The sequence below is a fragment of the Puma concolor genome, chromosome A1, assembly GCF_028749965.1.
Source record: "Puma concolor isolate L17-30 chromosome A1, mPumCon1.1.hap2, whole genome shotgun sequence".
Classification (NCBI taxonomy): Eukaryota; Metazoa; Chordata; class Mammalia; order Carnivora; family Felidae; genus Puma; species Puma concolor.
Genome location: NC_141667.1, coordinates 63,612,522 through 63,627,731, shown reverse-complemented (window position 1 = coordinate 63,627,731; position 15,210 = coordinate 63,612,522). Strand labels below are relative to the sequence as shown.

The window sequence follows — 15,210 nt, the reverse complement described above, 5'->3', positions numbered from 1 at the left end:
CATGTGACTGTCAACCTCAGGATTGTTAAGTTTGAGCCCCACGTTGGTTATAGAAATTACTTAAAAATAAAATCTTAAAAACAAAAAACAAAAAACCCCAAACCAACCGGCATTTATGAGCTCCCCTGAGAAAACGTTTTCCCTCAGCTCCTGCAAACAAACCTACTGCCCATCTCCTTTAAAAGAAAAGCTAAAGTTTGCTGAGCTCTCTGTGCTCTACACGTGGTATCTCGGGTATTAAGTCTGACAACTCAATGAAGTGGGCACTCTTTTTATTTCCATCTTGTAAATGACAACACTGAGGCCCGGAGGTTGAGCAATTTGCCCAAGGGCACACAGCTGGGAACTGACAGCGCCGGGATTAGAACTCACATGTGATGCTGAGCTCCTGCTCTTCACCATGCACTATTACTCAATACAAGCATTCTGGCATGATCTGGTTGCCCGTGGGGGGCTGGCGGTGGTGGGAATGACAGCTCTCAAAGCTCTGGTCCGTCATTTGTAGTGAACGGGTTGCTGACAACAAGCCAAGACCGACTCCTAGGAAACATCATCATTTAAGTTTATTGATGAGAATTAAGGCTGGAGCCTAGGGCCCAGACCAGGTATCAGAATATGTCGTCCGTGCTATAATCTAGTATAGAATCTTACTTTTATGCAACTTCTGGGTACTAAATCATGTGTTGTTTGAGAATAAAGACAAAACTCAAATTCGGAAAAAACTACAGATCTCACTAGACTACTAATGGTAACATAGCTGCCATGTATGAGGCACCAACTCTATTTTATGTGCTGTGTGTATATACATACTTTACACGTATCCTAATCCACAATCCCCAGAGTTAACTGGTTGTACATATCACACAAGAGCCACCTCAGAAATACACATTCACATAAGACCCGAAGAGGTCTCTCTCCATTCTTACTGTATCACGGAACCTCCCGGCAAAGGGGTAGAAACTATTAGTAAGCATCCAAGTGACTCCTAAGGGCAGAAGAATCTGGTGGACCACTACTTTAATTTTCACGTCTGATAAAGCATTTTCACAAAGAGAAACATTTTTAGCTTCTCACCTATACGGGGAAACAAGCTCATACAAATGGCTGCCCAAAAACCAGAGCAGGATTTGAATACAAATCTCTCTGGCTTCAGAGCCAAGACAAGTATCATTCTGCCTACTCTTAAATCAATGTCTGAGTCAGAGAATGCATACTGAATTTTGTGGTTTGTGCTTCCGCTTCCACGGACTTGTTTGGTAAAAAAATCATTACCTCTTTCGGTGCAAGGCAAATCTTAGATTGGAAATACAGTAAAACAACAATAACAACAAACAATATTAGCATTTGTACACTCACAGCTTTCAGGGTCCTCAGAAAGAGCCTATTTGATCCTGCCATTTTCCATGAGGCGGGAAGGCAGTGCAAGTATTAACTATGATGCTTTACTACTGGGAAAACGGAAGCACAGAGCTAAGTAACTTGCTCAAAAGCTTACAGACTGTCCCGTGGAGAAATGGTGACAATGCTTTTCCCACCAGGCAGCACTACTGCTATAAATGTATAGCTTCTTCTCTCTTGTACACTGATGTCTAGTGTCTTGTCAGACTCCAGGAAAGGGAGTGAAAAATGACAGGGTGAAAAAATGACCACCAGGGATGGATGGCTTGAAGTGGGATGTGAGTGGTCTCTGACGCAGTGAGGTCTGGGTTCAAATACTAACTCCATCTCTTACGTTCTCTGGGATCTGGACAATTAATCTGAGCTCATTTTTCATCATTCAAAATGGGAAATAATGGACTCAATCAACATTTACTAAGAAACTCAGTGTGTCCAGCCATGTGTCACTAGAGGCATTTTATCGTTTTATGCATTTTTATCATGCATTTTAATCAATAATTTTTCACAGAAGCAAGGGAGGATTTTAGAGATGGATCTGGTGCTAAATCTTGAAGGGTAACTAGAAGTTATGTAAGCAGAAAGAGTTAGGGGTGCCCAGAAAGAGAAGTCATTTTAGGGGTGCCTGGGTGGCTGTTGGTTAAGCATCCAGCTCTTGAATTCAGCTCAGGTCATGATCTCACCGTTTGTGAGTTTGAGCCTGTGTTGGGCTCTGTGCTGAAACCACAGCGCCTGCTTGGGATTCTCTCTCTCCTTTCTCTGCCCCTCCCTTGCTCTCTCTCTCAAAATAAATAAATGAAACGAAACAAAATGAAATGAGAAAAGAAAAGAAAAGAAAAGAAAAGGTCATTTTAGGTCCCAGCTATTTTCTATGATATATGACTAACCAGCTCTTCTTCTTCTTCTTTTTTTAAAAAAAATTTTTTTTTTCAACGTTTATTTATTTTTGGGACAGAGAGAGACAGAGCATGAACGGGGGAGGGGCAGAGAGAGAGGGAGACACAGAATCGGAAACAGGCTCCGGGCTCTGAGCCATCAGCCTAGAGCCCGATGCGGGGCTCGAACTCACGGACCGTGAGATTGTGACGTGGCTGAAGTCGGGACGCTTAACCGACTGCGCCACCCAGGCACCCCTCTTCTTCTTTTTTTAATATTTATTTATTGTTGAGAGAGAAAGCCTGAGCAGGGGAGGGGCAGAGAAAGAGGGGGACAGAGGATCCAAGCAAGCTCTGCACTGACAGCAGAGAGCCCAATTCGAGACTTGAATTCACAAACCATGAGATCCTGACCTGAGCCAAAGTTGGACAATTAACCCACTGAGCCACCCAGGTGCCCCCAAGCATCTCTTCTTGTTCTAGCACACTTCTTGTAGAATTTACAAGGTGTCAGAATTACAAAGAAATGTAAAAAACTCAATAGCTAAGGACTTTAAGGGAAGAATGAGAATGCAAAAACTAACAACAGATTCAACTAGGCCAGGAAGTAGCCTAACCATATCAGAGATAATGAATCAGTGGCAAAACTCCCAGGGCTGTTTCAAAAGTAAGCAAGGCCTTTCACTGCTTCCCCAAGATAAGGAGCCCAAGACCCAATCCAGCTTATGGCTCTTCAGCAGGCCCATAACCCCTTCCCCAGGTCCAACAGTTACCTCTGCTTCATTAGAATGTTAAAATCTTCACCCACAGCAGAAACAAACTTCATTAACACAACAGACAATGCTAAATCAGCAGGTTTCCTTAAGACAAGTGTATGACCTTATACCCACCTCTACCTAGAATGACTGAAACTCCCCTTTCTGAATATCCATCCTAACCCTAAATGAAAGAAACCCATTTACCCCTACTCAGGGGGTCACAGATTTCAAAGTGATTTCCTTATTTGCTGCAAATAAGTTTCTGTTGTACAACAATTCCACCTTGGGACGCCTGGGTGGCTCAATCGATTGAGCGTCCGGACTCTTGATTTTGGCTCAGGTCATGATCCCAGGGCTGTGGGATCGAGCCCTGCATTGGGCTCTGCACTGAGCATGGAGCCTGCTTAAAATTTTCAATTTCTCTCTAAAAAAAACAAACAAACAAACAAACAAAAACAAAAACCAAAAAACAACAAAAAACAAAACCACAACTCCACCTGGTATAGTCTCTATCTGCAACTCACCAAGGAGTGAACTCATATTAGTTTGGTTGCAGTTAGACCTGGAGTGTAAAACACAAGATGCCAGTGGGGGCCAGGCAAATTGGGTACATGGGCAGAGCAGACTGGATAGAGCCACCAGCCCCCGGCTCCACACAAATGATGCTATGCAGGATCAGGGCCCCATGCAACCAGATGAAGCAAGGTCCAGATTTCTCTGTGGAATCTCTCAAGTTTTAAGTGTTAGAACTTGACTTCTAAGAAATCATGAGAACAACAGAAGGACAAACATAATCTGTGAGCCACATCTTGCCTACAGGCTGTCGTCAGTTTCCTGAGTTAGCCCCAGGAGAGAGGAAGGACACTTCAGTCACTTGGAAATACGCTTACAAAGTCAAGACCTTGGGAAGGGCAGCTTGGTCAGGGAGCTGCATGCCATTTGGCTTGGTTGGAGCACGAGGGACAGGAAGCTGGCCAAAGGGCAATCCATCGAGACCTGAGACATAAGCGTGCAAAGCAGCACCAGCCACTGAGTGAGCTCAGTGCTGTATGTGCCAGTTCACATAATGACCATCACTGAGTGGGACACACCCCTGAATTAGGGACGAGAGCCCTGTCCTGTCCACCCCATCAGCATGAGGGTCTAGGCAGGAGCACAGCCATCCTACCACTGCTATTTTGCTGCTCCGTATGTGATAAACACATGAAAGAATGGCATCGAGGAACTCATAGTAAGATGGATTTTATCTACAAAACAATGCAAATTCCGTCTGCAACTAGGAGACATTTTCAATTATTATTCATAAAATTATTAATCAAAACAGCAAAAGCAGATTTACAAAGCTACATTATCAACAACAAAACAGGAAGGAAACGTTTGACAGACATCTTGAAAAGTTTCAAAGGAATACACACCAGACTAAAAATCTACAGTTAAACCGTGGTTGCACAACAGGTTATATTCACTCCTGCATTTTCTCAATAAGTTCTTCCTTATATTTGCCTTTCTCTTTTCCAACTTGTCGAGATTTGGCTTTGCGTTCAAGAATTTTTTTCCGGTCTTTGTCCAGTTTTAGCCTGGTGATAACTACCTGTTAGAAGTGAGAAAATAAATCTTTATTTATTTATTTTTTAAGTGGAAAGGATTTATAACCATGTAATTATTCTGTACAGCAGAACTTTTCCCAACAATAGCAGTTTGGTTCCTTCCGCTGCCCAACTCCTGAGGATCTATGAGACCAGTTAGTTTAGTGATATCAACTATCATTTGGGCTGGGACAAACAAATTATACTACCAACATGTTTCTGGTTTGTTTATCATCCCTTGGCCAGCAAAACGCATTGCTTAAAAAACATCGCTTAAAAAGCGCATAGCTTAAAAAACCATTCCCACCAGCTAGTAGGCAATAGAGATCGTAAGGATAAGTAAGACCGCAACCATCCTGCCCTCATCTGAAACTCTGGAGGAGAAAGACCCTACGATACAGTGCATGGAATGGAGTGCAAATGAGGAACAGCATATTCTGCCAGGTGGATGTGAGGGCCACAGGAAGAGATGTTCCTTCCCTCTCCTCCCTCTGGATGTTATCTAGTAGGAGAGGGATGCCTGGAACCCTCCTGCAACCTGCTGGAAGGCAGAGCCTTCACCGAGGATGATAAAACAGGTAAGAAAACAATACGGATCCTTGATGACTAAGCCAGTGAATCAATCAAGCCTGCCCCACCTCCCTCTAGAAGTCCTTGCCTGGGCCACCTGAGTAGACACTACCAACACACTGAGAACTTACAACAGCACTAAGCTACACTGCCCAGCCACTACCGCCACTCAGTCCCGCCATACCTTGCTGGGGTGAATGCCCACATGAACAGTTGTACCATTAGCCTTCTCACGCTGCACTCGCTCGATGTAGATGACATACTTTTTTCTGTACACCTGGACTACCTTGCCTATTTGCTGACCTTTGTAGTGTCCTCGAACCACCTAAGAGAAAATACAGAAGAGAATTTTCCCCCATTCTCATGCATGGAACATCACCGTGAGGAAATTAATTATCAGGAACACACAGACTAACATACAACTTTTTGTACAAAGCAGATTAACCCTGGCAGTTGAGAGTTAGCTTTTTTGGGGGTATAAATCTGCTCTGTGTTGTTCCAAGTCAGGTGAAAATTCACTTCAATTTTTTTCTTATCTGAAAACAAAAAATTCCTTGAACTAGAATGGCTATCACAGAACTAGTCTGGAGAGTAAAAAGGTAAATCACTATACACCCACAACTAACACAATCTTATATACCAATTATATCTCAGTTAAATAAAAATAAGTAAAGTTTAAGAAAAAAGATAATCACTCTCAAGATCTAAATGGAGAAGAATGGTTAAAGATAGCATCCTGAGGGGCGCCTGGGTGGCGCAGTCGGTTAAGCGTCCGACTTCAGCCAGGTCACGATCTCGCGGTCCGTGAGTTCGAGCCCCGCGTCGGGCTCTGGGCTGATGGCTCAGAGCCTGGAGCCTGTTTCCGATTCTGTGTCTCCCTCTCTCTCTGCCCCTCCCCCGTTCATGCTCTGTCTCTCTCTGTCCCAAAAATAAATAAACGTTGAAAAAAAAAAAATAAAATAAAATAAAATCCCATGTTCTTTTTTTTTTTTTTTAATGTTTTATTTACTTTTGAGAGAGAGGGAGAGAATGTGTGCGCGTGAGCAAGGTCGGGGGAGAGGGGAGGCAGAGAGAGAGGGAGACAGAGGATCCAAAGCAGGCTCTATGCTGACAGCACAAAGCTGTATGTGGGCTTGAACTCACCAACTGTGAAAGATCATGACCTGAGCCAAAATCGGACACTTAACTGACTAAGCCACCCAGGTGCCCCTAAAATCCATGTTTTCAAAGAATAATTTATCACCGAGCAAAATGCTCAAGATATGACCTTTAGGAAAAAAAAAACAAAGCTTTATATGAAATATAGTCTGAATCTTGTATGTTTCATATATATGGCATATAACACAATGGGATAGAAATATATCCAATTGACACTCAACTGACTGAGTCAGGAGTGAATATAACCTGTTGTGCAACACGGTTTAACTGACCCAGACACCCTAATTACACATGGCTTTTTAAAAAATGTATATTCTACCAGGGGCGCCTGGGTGGCTCAGTAAATTAAGTGTCTGACTCTTAATTTCGGTTAGGGTCATGATCTCACAGTTCATGGGACTGGGCTCCACATCAGGCTCTGCTCTGATGGTATGGAGCCTGCCATCTATACCTGGCTCTATACCTGCCATCTATACCTGATGGTATGGATTCTCTCTCCCTCTCTCTCTGCCCCTCCCCTGCTTGTCTGCCCTTGAGTTGTCTCTCTCAAGATAAACACTTAAAAAAAGAAAAAATGTATTTTCTTTCAAATTTCAAGATTTCTATAATTAACACAAATATTTTATAGTCACGAAAAACAAAAATGTTAAAATCTCTTGGGCTGTTTTCATGTACTAAAAATCTACTATTCATACTCCAATGCTATTCAAAACTAACTAGATTATGGTTTCCTTGAAGGCACAAGCCTATTCAATAGGAGCCATGATATAGCTGATGCTGATAATAAACAGAGAGGAAATACCACATGTATTAAAAAACTAGAGAATCTCAATACTCCTGAAATGTCATTCAGATTGTTCAACTTACTTACCAAGGTGATTTTCAGGCTGAAGATCATGCCTCACTGGAACTCCACCATACTCTCTATGATCAGAGACTTTTACATGGAAAAGAAATAGCCTCTCTTAACCATCATCAAGATTCAAGAAAAGATGTTAATAAAACAAGTCCAAAGGAACACCCGGTTAAACAGAACTGGACAAACACTAGATGAGGAGAGGGACAAGGTAAGACTAAACTAACTGGCCTGGAAAGGGAAAAGAGAAGAGGCAAGGATGGTTGTGCCTCTGGGTACAACTGGATGGATGTACAGAGTCTGGCTGGGCAGCTGGATGGATGGATATGCCTTTCCCAGAGCGGGACGAAATACGTGTTAGGAGAAAAAAGTTTAGTTGGGAACATGTTGAATTTGAGGCATCTCGTGACATTCTAGTAGAGAATTCTATACATAGCTGGAAGACCAACTGGGTCAGCAACAAAGACCTGGGAGTCATCCAGAGATGGCAATTCAGAAACCTGATTTGGTTCAGGGAGCTGGTCTTATGAGGGCAGAATGCAGAAATCCAAGGAAAAGCCAACATTTTGGAAGAGCTCATAAGGGAGACTGAAGTGGCCAGAGAATGGGCAACCAGGGGAGTGTGGGGTTATAGTAGCCAAGAAGACACTGTCAAATGCCATGGAATGGTCAACTGCAGGAAGGATAAAGGAAAAGATGTGACAATAAGCTGGTCACTGGTGATCATGGCTAGAGTGCTTTCAGTGGAGCAGAGACTGAAGGCATTTACAGTAAGACAATGAGTTCCCCATAGAGAAGGTAAAGGCGAAAAACAGTCCCAAGGAACCTGGCTGTGAAGAGGATGACAGAGAATATCTACTAGAGGGAGATGTGAAGGTAAGTGATAATTTTTTTTATTTTTAAAGAGAGGAAAACACGAATGTGTTTAAATGCTTATGAAAACGAACAAGTATGGAGGAAAAGTTAAAGGAAACTGTACAGAAAGGGGATAATGGAGAGAAGAATCTAAGAGAATGGAAGGCCACTGAATATAGTGGATCAGCTCTAGACAGAAAGAGGAACATTTCTGCCAATACAATAGGAAAACACAAAGACGCAGGGGTGGAACTGGAGGTAAGTTAGAGGGTTTGGAACAGGAGTTCTGAAAGGTCCTGGGTGATAGTTGTAATTTCCTCTGTGAAGCAGGACAGGTAGTCCTGAGCAGACAAAGAAAGTATGTGAAATTTGGAAGATCCCAAAAGAGAAGAGGCAGTTTTAACAAACCCACTTGCGACTATTTTACTCTTCTGGTGGAGTCAGACCTGGATTCCTGGCCTAGACGTGATTTTCTTCATTTATTGAACCAGAGTTTCAGGTTCTATCTACAAGGGAAACAATTCACACCTCACAGACACTGAAAAAATGGCCACATCTTCTCCTCTGCCCTCCTTTTCTTTCTTTCACGTCTTAATTCCATCCGCTCAATAATTTTTTTCATTCATCCAACAAATAGTGGCTGTGCCCCTGTGGGTGCCAGGCTCTGTACTGAGGTCAGGCAACAAAAAAGAGAAGCTCTCTGGCCTCATCTTAATGTAATAGGTAGCAAGCAGTTAACTAATAAACACGCAAATACATGATCACTAACTGCAACAGGGCACATGGGAAGTGACTGGGATCATAATTGCGGTGACAGCTATATGGCTTTACGTGTGCCCAAACTCACCTGTGCATTTTACTGTCTCTAAATTATGCCTCAGTTTTATTTATTTTTCTTTCATTTGTTGAACCACTGAGTAATTCACCAACATGGCACAGAAGTACAACAATAAGTGCTAAGGGGGATGCTGGAATGACTGAAGTAACAGGCACAAAAATTAGGACTACAGAAAGTTTCAGGCTTCAGAAGGGGGTCAGGGGGAGAGATCTCACGTGTTTTGAGAGAAGTATTCATTTGGCGCCCAAATGGGATGGGGGAGCTCTGAGACATACATTGTGAAGGGGTGACCATAAGAAGATCTGAAAAACTGCCCTGTTGGCCAGACATGTCAGTTAGTTGTCTGGGAAAGTAACCAAAAGGTTTTCATCATTTGGTAGCAACTGGAGGCTACTACAGATTTCTAAAGAGAGTGACGTGTAAAAAGTTGAGAAGCTAGAGGCAGGGGACTCTTGAAATAATCTGGATACAGAATCCTGGGAGCTACAAAGGAGTGTAGAGACGACAGGCTGTTTTAAAAAAGTGGTAAATACTGGGCACAGTGTGAGGTTGAAGGAGATGGGTTAGAGTACGTTTAAATGTGCAAGCCTTGGAGAAAGCGTGAGAAGGCGGCAGCTGTCAGGCACAAGTGGAAATTGGGTCAAGCTGAAGTGCTCTTGTGGAGGTAATGAGTTCCGAAAAACCAGCCCAAAAGACGAGAGGACCGTCACTTGAGAAGGAGCAGGAATATAAACCAAATTGAATGTGCAGATTTGGAGATGCATGTGTCAAAATGAATGCCACAACTTCAGGGGGGTTCGGGGGAGCGCACCGCAGAGAAAGAAGAACTGGGCAAGGGTAAATGTTCACAGGCGAAAGGTGAGGCAGCTTCACAGGTGAGAGAGAACTGGCAAAACCCTCATGAGGAGAACACAGCTGTGACCTTAACACGGAAGCCAGAAAGGACAGTATTCTGATGAGCGTCTCCTTGGCTACTAGTCATGGCTCCTCTGAGCTTAACCTGAAGTTGCCTAGAATCCTCAAGAGTTATCAAAGGCAGAAAAGATGTGTTCCTCCCATGAGTCCGGCTTTGAATCAGTGCCTTCAGAGAGAGAGAATAGGTTTCAAAATTCTGACCTTGAGAGTCAGGGTCAGAGATTGCCCTCTCCAACCGTGCTGGGATGTGGCAGGCAGTTCACATCTATCTCAAGAGGCAGCTAGGGCTTCCATCATTTCATTTCAGTTCCATGAGCAGAGTGGTGGAGCAAAAGGTCCAGCCTGGCCGAGGTCGAAAGGATTTCCCACTGTGATGTCATGACTCGGCACGCCTGTTCTGGAACCACACCTGGATCCTGGGCTCAGGGATGAGCGCAGACAGGCACTGGCACAGGTGGCTGTCGAGGAACAGAGTCCGGAGGAAGATGAACTCCAGCTACTCCAGGCTGAAGGACGCGTGCTCGTGGCTCTGTGATGCCAACGGGGCAGCCACGCCTTTGGGGGGGTGCAGATGGGCCCGGTACGCCTCAGTTTAAAAAGAAATAAAATCAAATTGAGTTCACTGTTATGAAAGAAATGTAAATAGAGGATGCTACGATAGAATACTGGTTAAAGTATCTGGGAAGGCTTTTCTGAGGAGCTGATATTTAAGGTAACAGTGAAAAATGAGAGGTTAGTCAGGTAAAGGGGAGAAGGAAGAGCACTTCAGGCAGAGGGACCATTCTGGGCAAAGACCCCGAGGGAGGAAAGATCAAGGTGCATTTAAGGACCTGAAAAGGTCAGTATGTCTGAACTACAGAGCAGGTGGGCATTAGAGAATAAGGTGACGTTGGAGAAGTAGACCACGACTGGGTCACACAAGGCCTTGTCAATGATTTTAGGTTTATAGTAAGCAATCAAGCAACACTGATAGGGTTTAAGTAGAATCTGATTTGCAAAAAATACCCCTCTGTGAAGAACGCCTGATCAGGATTAAGAGTAGAAGCTGGAGAAGTCTTGAACTGAAATGGAAATGGAAAGAAGTGATCAGATTCAAGACACATTTTAGAGACAGAATCAATAAGATTAAGTGACAGAGTAGAAATGGGTCAGGGAGAGAGAGATATTAGAATTTAGAGGTTTATGGCGTAGGCAAGTGAAAAAGCATTGCTTACTGAAGTGTGAAAGATGGGAGGAGAATCCGATTATAGAGGCAGTAGCAGTTTTTTGATCGAGAGCACTCCCAGATTAGAAGCTTGAGCCGACATGAGGTTTTTAAAGCGTTTATTTTTGAGAGGGAGAGTGCAAGCGTGGGAGGGGGAGAAACAGATGAGGAGAGGATCCGAAGTGGGCCCTGCACCGACAGCAGAGAGCCCGATGCAGGGCTCGAACTCATGAACTGTGAGGTCATGACCTGAGCCGAAGTTGGACACTTAACCGATTGAGCCACCCAGGTGCCCCTGGGACGACTATGAGATTTAAAAAAAAAAAAAAAAAAAGATGTGCGGCGCCTGGGTGGCTCAGTCGGTTAAGCGGCTGACTTCGGCTCAGGTCATGATCTCGCGGTCCGTGAGTTCTAGCCCCGCGTCGGGCTCTGTGCTGACAGCTCGGAGCCTGGAGCCTGTTTCGGATTCTGTGTCTCCCTCTCTCTGACCCTCCCCTGTTCATGCTCTGTCTCTCCCTGTCTCAAAAATAAATAAAACGTTTAAAAAATTTTTTTAAAAATTAAAAAAAATTTAGGGGCGCCTGGGTGGCGCAGTCGGTTAAGCGTCCGACTTCAGCCAGGTCACGATCTCGCGGTCCGTGAGTTCGAGCCCCGCGTCGGGCTCTGGGCTGATGGCTCAGAGCCTGGAGCCTGTTTCTGATTCTGTGTCTCCCTCTCTCTCTGCCCCTCCCCCGTTCATGCTCTGTCTCTCTCTGTCCCAAAAAAATAAATAAACGTTAAAAAAAAAAAATTTTTTTTTAAATTAAAAAAAATTTAAAAGAAAGATGTTCAGCGGATAGTCATATCTACAGGTCTATGCTCAGAAAAGTGGTTTGGGCTGGGATATAAAAGAGGGAATTGTTAGCATAGGACAGACATTTAAAGCTCTCAGAGCAGGTATTATCACCCAGGCAGACAATGTAGGTAAGATGAGATGTTAGACCAGGTGCAGGCCCTGACTAACTCCAGCATTTAGAGATCAGAGGAGAAACAGCCAGCAAAAGAGTCTGAGAAGGCAGAAGTAAACTGAGCCCAAATGGTCACAGGAGCCAAAAAGACAGACTATTTCTAGAAGTGAGGCAGTGCTACCTATGCCAAATGCTGCTGAAAAAGTCAAGGATGATGAGACCAAGATGTGTCCACTGGATTTTGTCATAAACATGTTACTGATCTCAGCCAAAAACAGTTTCTATGAAGTAGTAAGAAAGAGATCAGATTGGAGAGGGTCTAGAACGGCGCCTGCTCCGTACATATTCAATCCACTCCCTGTCTATTTCAGTCATCCCCCACGCTCCCTTTCTTACACACATCCTAAGCTCTAGGAAGAACAGAAGGCTTATACTCTCTCACATGGGTCATTCTCTTTCATAATTTCATGCTTCTGACTTGCTGTTTCTCTATTCTCTCTGCCAAATCCAGTGCCACCAAATGCCCAGCCTCCACTAAATCCAATGTTACTGAAACATGAATTACTCTCATCGTAGCACTTTCCCCTGGAGATGCTGGTTCAAAGAGCCACCACAAGCAATGCCTGGCAAATTTGGAGCCAACGGACTATCTCCAGCTTTGACTTCTATCTCACTTAGGGATCACATGTACATATTCACAGGACATTGCCACCTATTGCTTGGCTCGTATACTATTTTCCTGAACAATCATGATTACTAAAGAATTGTATCTGAATGCTCTCAGTTAATCTGGGTAGGCACACCCTGGGGGCTGTGGACACATCTGCAAGGTTACTTGTCAGGGGCCCGGAGGCATGGGAGTCTACGACTCCCCCACGTCCAAGCACACATGGTATTCTTAGGCAAAGCCGGCACCAGAGTGACACGCTTCTGGATAACCAGAGCTCGAGGGAGACGAACCTGGACCTCGTCGTCCTTGCGGATGGGCATGGAGCGGACGTTGTACTTCTGCCGCAGCTCCTTGGAGAGCGGGGAAGACATGATCTTCCTGCGCACGTGCGAGGGGGCATTGAAGTGGCGTTTGCGGTTTTTGCTGCGGTCCGAGGTCACGAAGGGGTTGAACTTCATGCTGGCCGTCTGCAAAAAGAGGCGCGGGAAGGAGTGATGGGTGCTCAGTCGGGTACCATGGCCCGCTCTCCATCCAGGACACTCCTCCCATCCCTGCGCAAGAGCTCTACGGGAGGAGATGGCCTCAGAAGGTGATGGAAGGAGGAGAATGGGGCAAATGAGGGGTCTGGCTGTGACACAGTAAAGCATGCGTGGGGAGCGCGTGCCTGAGCAGAGGAGTCGTGGGAACAGGGCGGCAGTGGGGCCTCGAGGCTCACTGTCAGAGGAAGGTTTGGACGGCTGGAGAAGAATGCATGCTTGGAGGTCACGCAGAGATCTCTGGGGAGACGGGCGGCCCCGCGGCGCGTTGGGGAAGAATCCAATGGGGCGGAGCGCTTCTCACTCGGACAAAACACCTGCCTCTCTCTACTCACCTTGCACCAGTCAGGCTCAGACGGCGCGCGCGCAAGGCCGGAAGTAAGGACTTCCTTGCCGCGCAAGCGTAGAGAGGAAGCGGAGTCCCTTTCCGGTCAGAAAGAGACTGAATGGCGCCCCCTGCGACTTGGGGTGGGATCGCAGTGCCTCATTCTAAGGGAGCCACCCCAGGGCCATGCCGCTTTCGGGGGTCAAGCCAGAAGCCACGAAGAGTTGGCACCGCGGGGGAGAAGGGGCATATTTCTGTAGGGCCTGCAACAGAGGCCTATTGGTGTGTTAAAAATAGGTACACCAATAGTCTGTTTCTCATCCCAAACTTTCTTTGCCTGTGTTACCCTCCGCCGAGAGGCATATTGAGCATTCCTGATGATCCAGATGCAATCGGCTGACTTGCTTCTTTAGAAACACTGAGAAGCTTGTTCAAAATTAAAAAAAATTAATTAATTAAAAACAATTTTTTTTTTAAACGTCTATTCATCTTTGAGAGACAGAGGGAGACAGAGCATGAGCGGGGAAGGGGTAGATAGAGGGAGACACAGAATCTGAAGCAGGCTCCAGGCTCCGAGCTGTCAGCACAGGGCCCGACGAGGGGCCCGAACCCACGAACTGCGAGATCATGACCTGAGCCGAAGTTGGACGCTCAACCGACTGAGCCACCCAGGCGCCCCCAAAATGAAAATTTTTGTGCTCCATCACAGTCGTAAGAAACCACGCAGTGGTAAGTGGGGGTTTTAAAGCAAGCACTCCCCTCGTCCTGCCCACCCAAAGAATTTGAGGTGCAACAATAGGGCGTTGAGAACCAACCACCTGGTCTTGCAAAACTTTCCCCCAGTGTTTTAGCCCTGTTGGGGAGGGCTGGGGTTGTAGAGTCAGACCTGAACCCAAGTGCCTCTTCCCGTGGCTGGATCTTGGGGAGATGCCTGCATGTTTCTGAGCCTCAGTTTTGTCGTCTGTGAAATGGGGATGATCTCAGTAGGTGCCTCATAGAGTTGTTATGAGAACTAAGTGATCTAATCCGTTGGGAATGTTTAGAACAGGGTCTGGCGCATAGCTCTTAATTACAGTAAGCCGTTATTCCTAATGAAAGCAGAGGCCTATGTGTGGGGCTTCCTTCAGGCCAGCCCTAAAGCCGGGCCTCACATCCATGAGTCCTCACATTCAGACTTTCACCATTAACTACCGATGACGCAAACAGTAAGCTTTTTGTGTTTGAAGTAAACACGTTCAATGCACCTTGGGGAAAAACCAGCTGGGGCCTCGGCAGTCAGAGCTCGCCTGCAAGTTTGTGGCCGCTGCCCCGCCCTGCTCATCCCGGCTACGCCCCCCCCCCGGATTCCAGCCCCAACCTCGGCCCCCCGCGTTCCCGCCTCGCCCCGCCCAGTAGTGTCCGAGCCCCGCCTCCCCTCCCGGGCAGACAGCCCGGAGACGCGGGCGCCACCCTACGGGCAGTCAGCCTGAGACACCCCGCGCGCGAGGCAGCTGGGAATGAAAGGTTTCATTCTGCTCATAGAGTTTACATAGTTCATATGTATTAAGCACCTACTTTACGCCACATGTCAGAAGACGTTGTAGTGCTCAATCAACAGGCACCCCGAAATTCAGAGAGAGGGTTGTCTTGCTAGACTCAAGCAGGTCCCCTGCTCTCTCCGTTTATTAGTGTCCCCAGGCATATGGTGACGCAGTTGTCAAACACTAGCATTTTACTCTGCCT

General features: G+C 45.7%; 1 protein-coding gene across 3 annotated transcripts; it reads right to left on the bottom strand.

The window, feature by feature from the left end:
* Window positions 1-255: 255 nt before the first annotated feature.
* On the bottom strand, window positions 256-13,595 carry RPL26L1 (ribosomal protein L26 like 1). Of its 3 annotated transcripts, none has more exons than XM_025924114.2 (5): window positions 13,499-13,595; window positions 12,918-13,094; window positions 5,369-5,509; window positions 4,444-4,619; window positions 256-540 (listed from the first exon to the last, which is right to left on the bottom strand). In XM_025924114.2, exons 2-4 carry the CDS (start codon window positions 13,083-13,085, stop codon window positions 4,491-4,493), a joined length of 438 nt encoding a protein of 145 aa, XP_025779899.1. In that variant the 5' UTR covers window positions 13,086-13,094; window positions 13,499-13,595; the 3' UTR covers window positions 256-540; window positions 4,444-4,490. The 3 variants fall into 3 exon arrangements, with proteins under 3 accessions (XP_025779899.1, XP_086573556.1, XP_086573490.1); XM_086717430.1 differs by lacking the exon at window positions 13,499-13,595 and adding an exon at window positions 13,343-13,491; XM_086717364.1 differs by lacking the exon at window positions 13,499-13,595 and adding an exon at window positions 13,292-13,478.
* Between the last annotated feature and the right edge of the window lie 1,615 nt (window positions 13,596-15,210).

Excerpts from the sequence above, each read along its gene's own strand:
- RPL26L1 (XM_025924114.2), bottom strand. The coding sequence starts at position 13,085 with ATGAAGTTCAACCCCTTCGTGACCTCGGACCGCAGCAAAAACCGCAAA. Across the intron at positions 5,510-12,917 it reads GCAAGGACGACGAGGTCCAG|GTGGTTCGAGGACACTACAA; the intron begins GTTCGTCTCCCT and ends ATTTTCTCTTAG. Across the intron at positions 4,620-5,368 it reads TGGGCATTCACCCCAGCAAG|GTAGTTATCACCAGGCTAAA; the intron begins GTATGGCGGGAC and ends CACTTCTAACAG.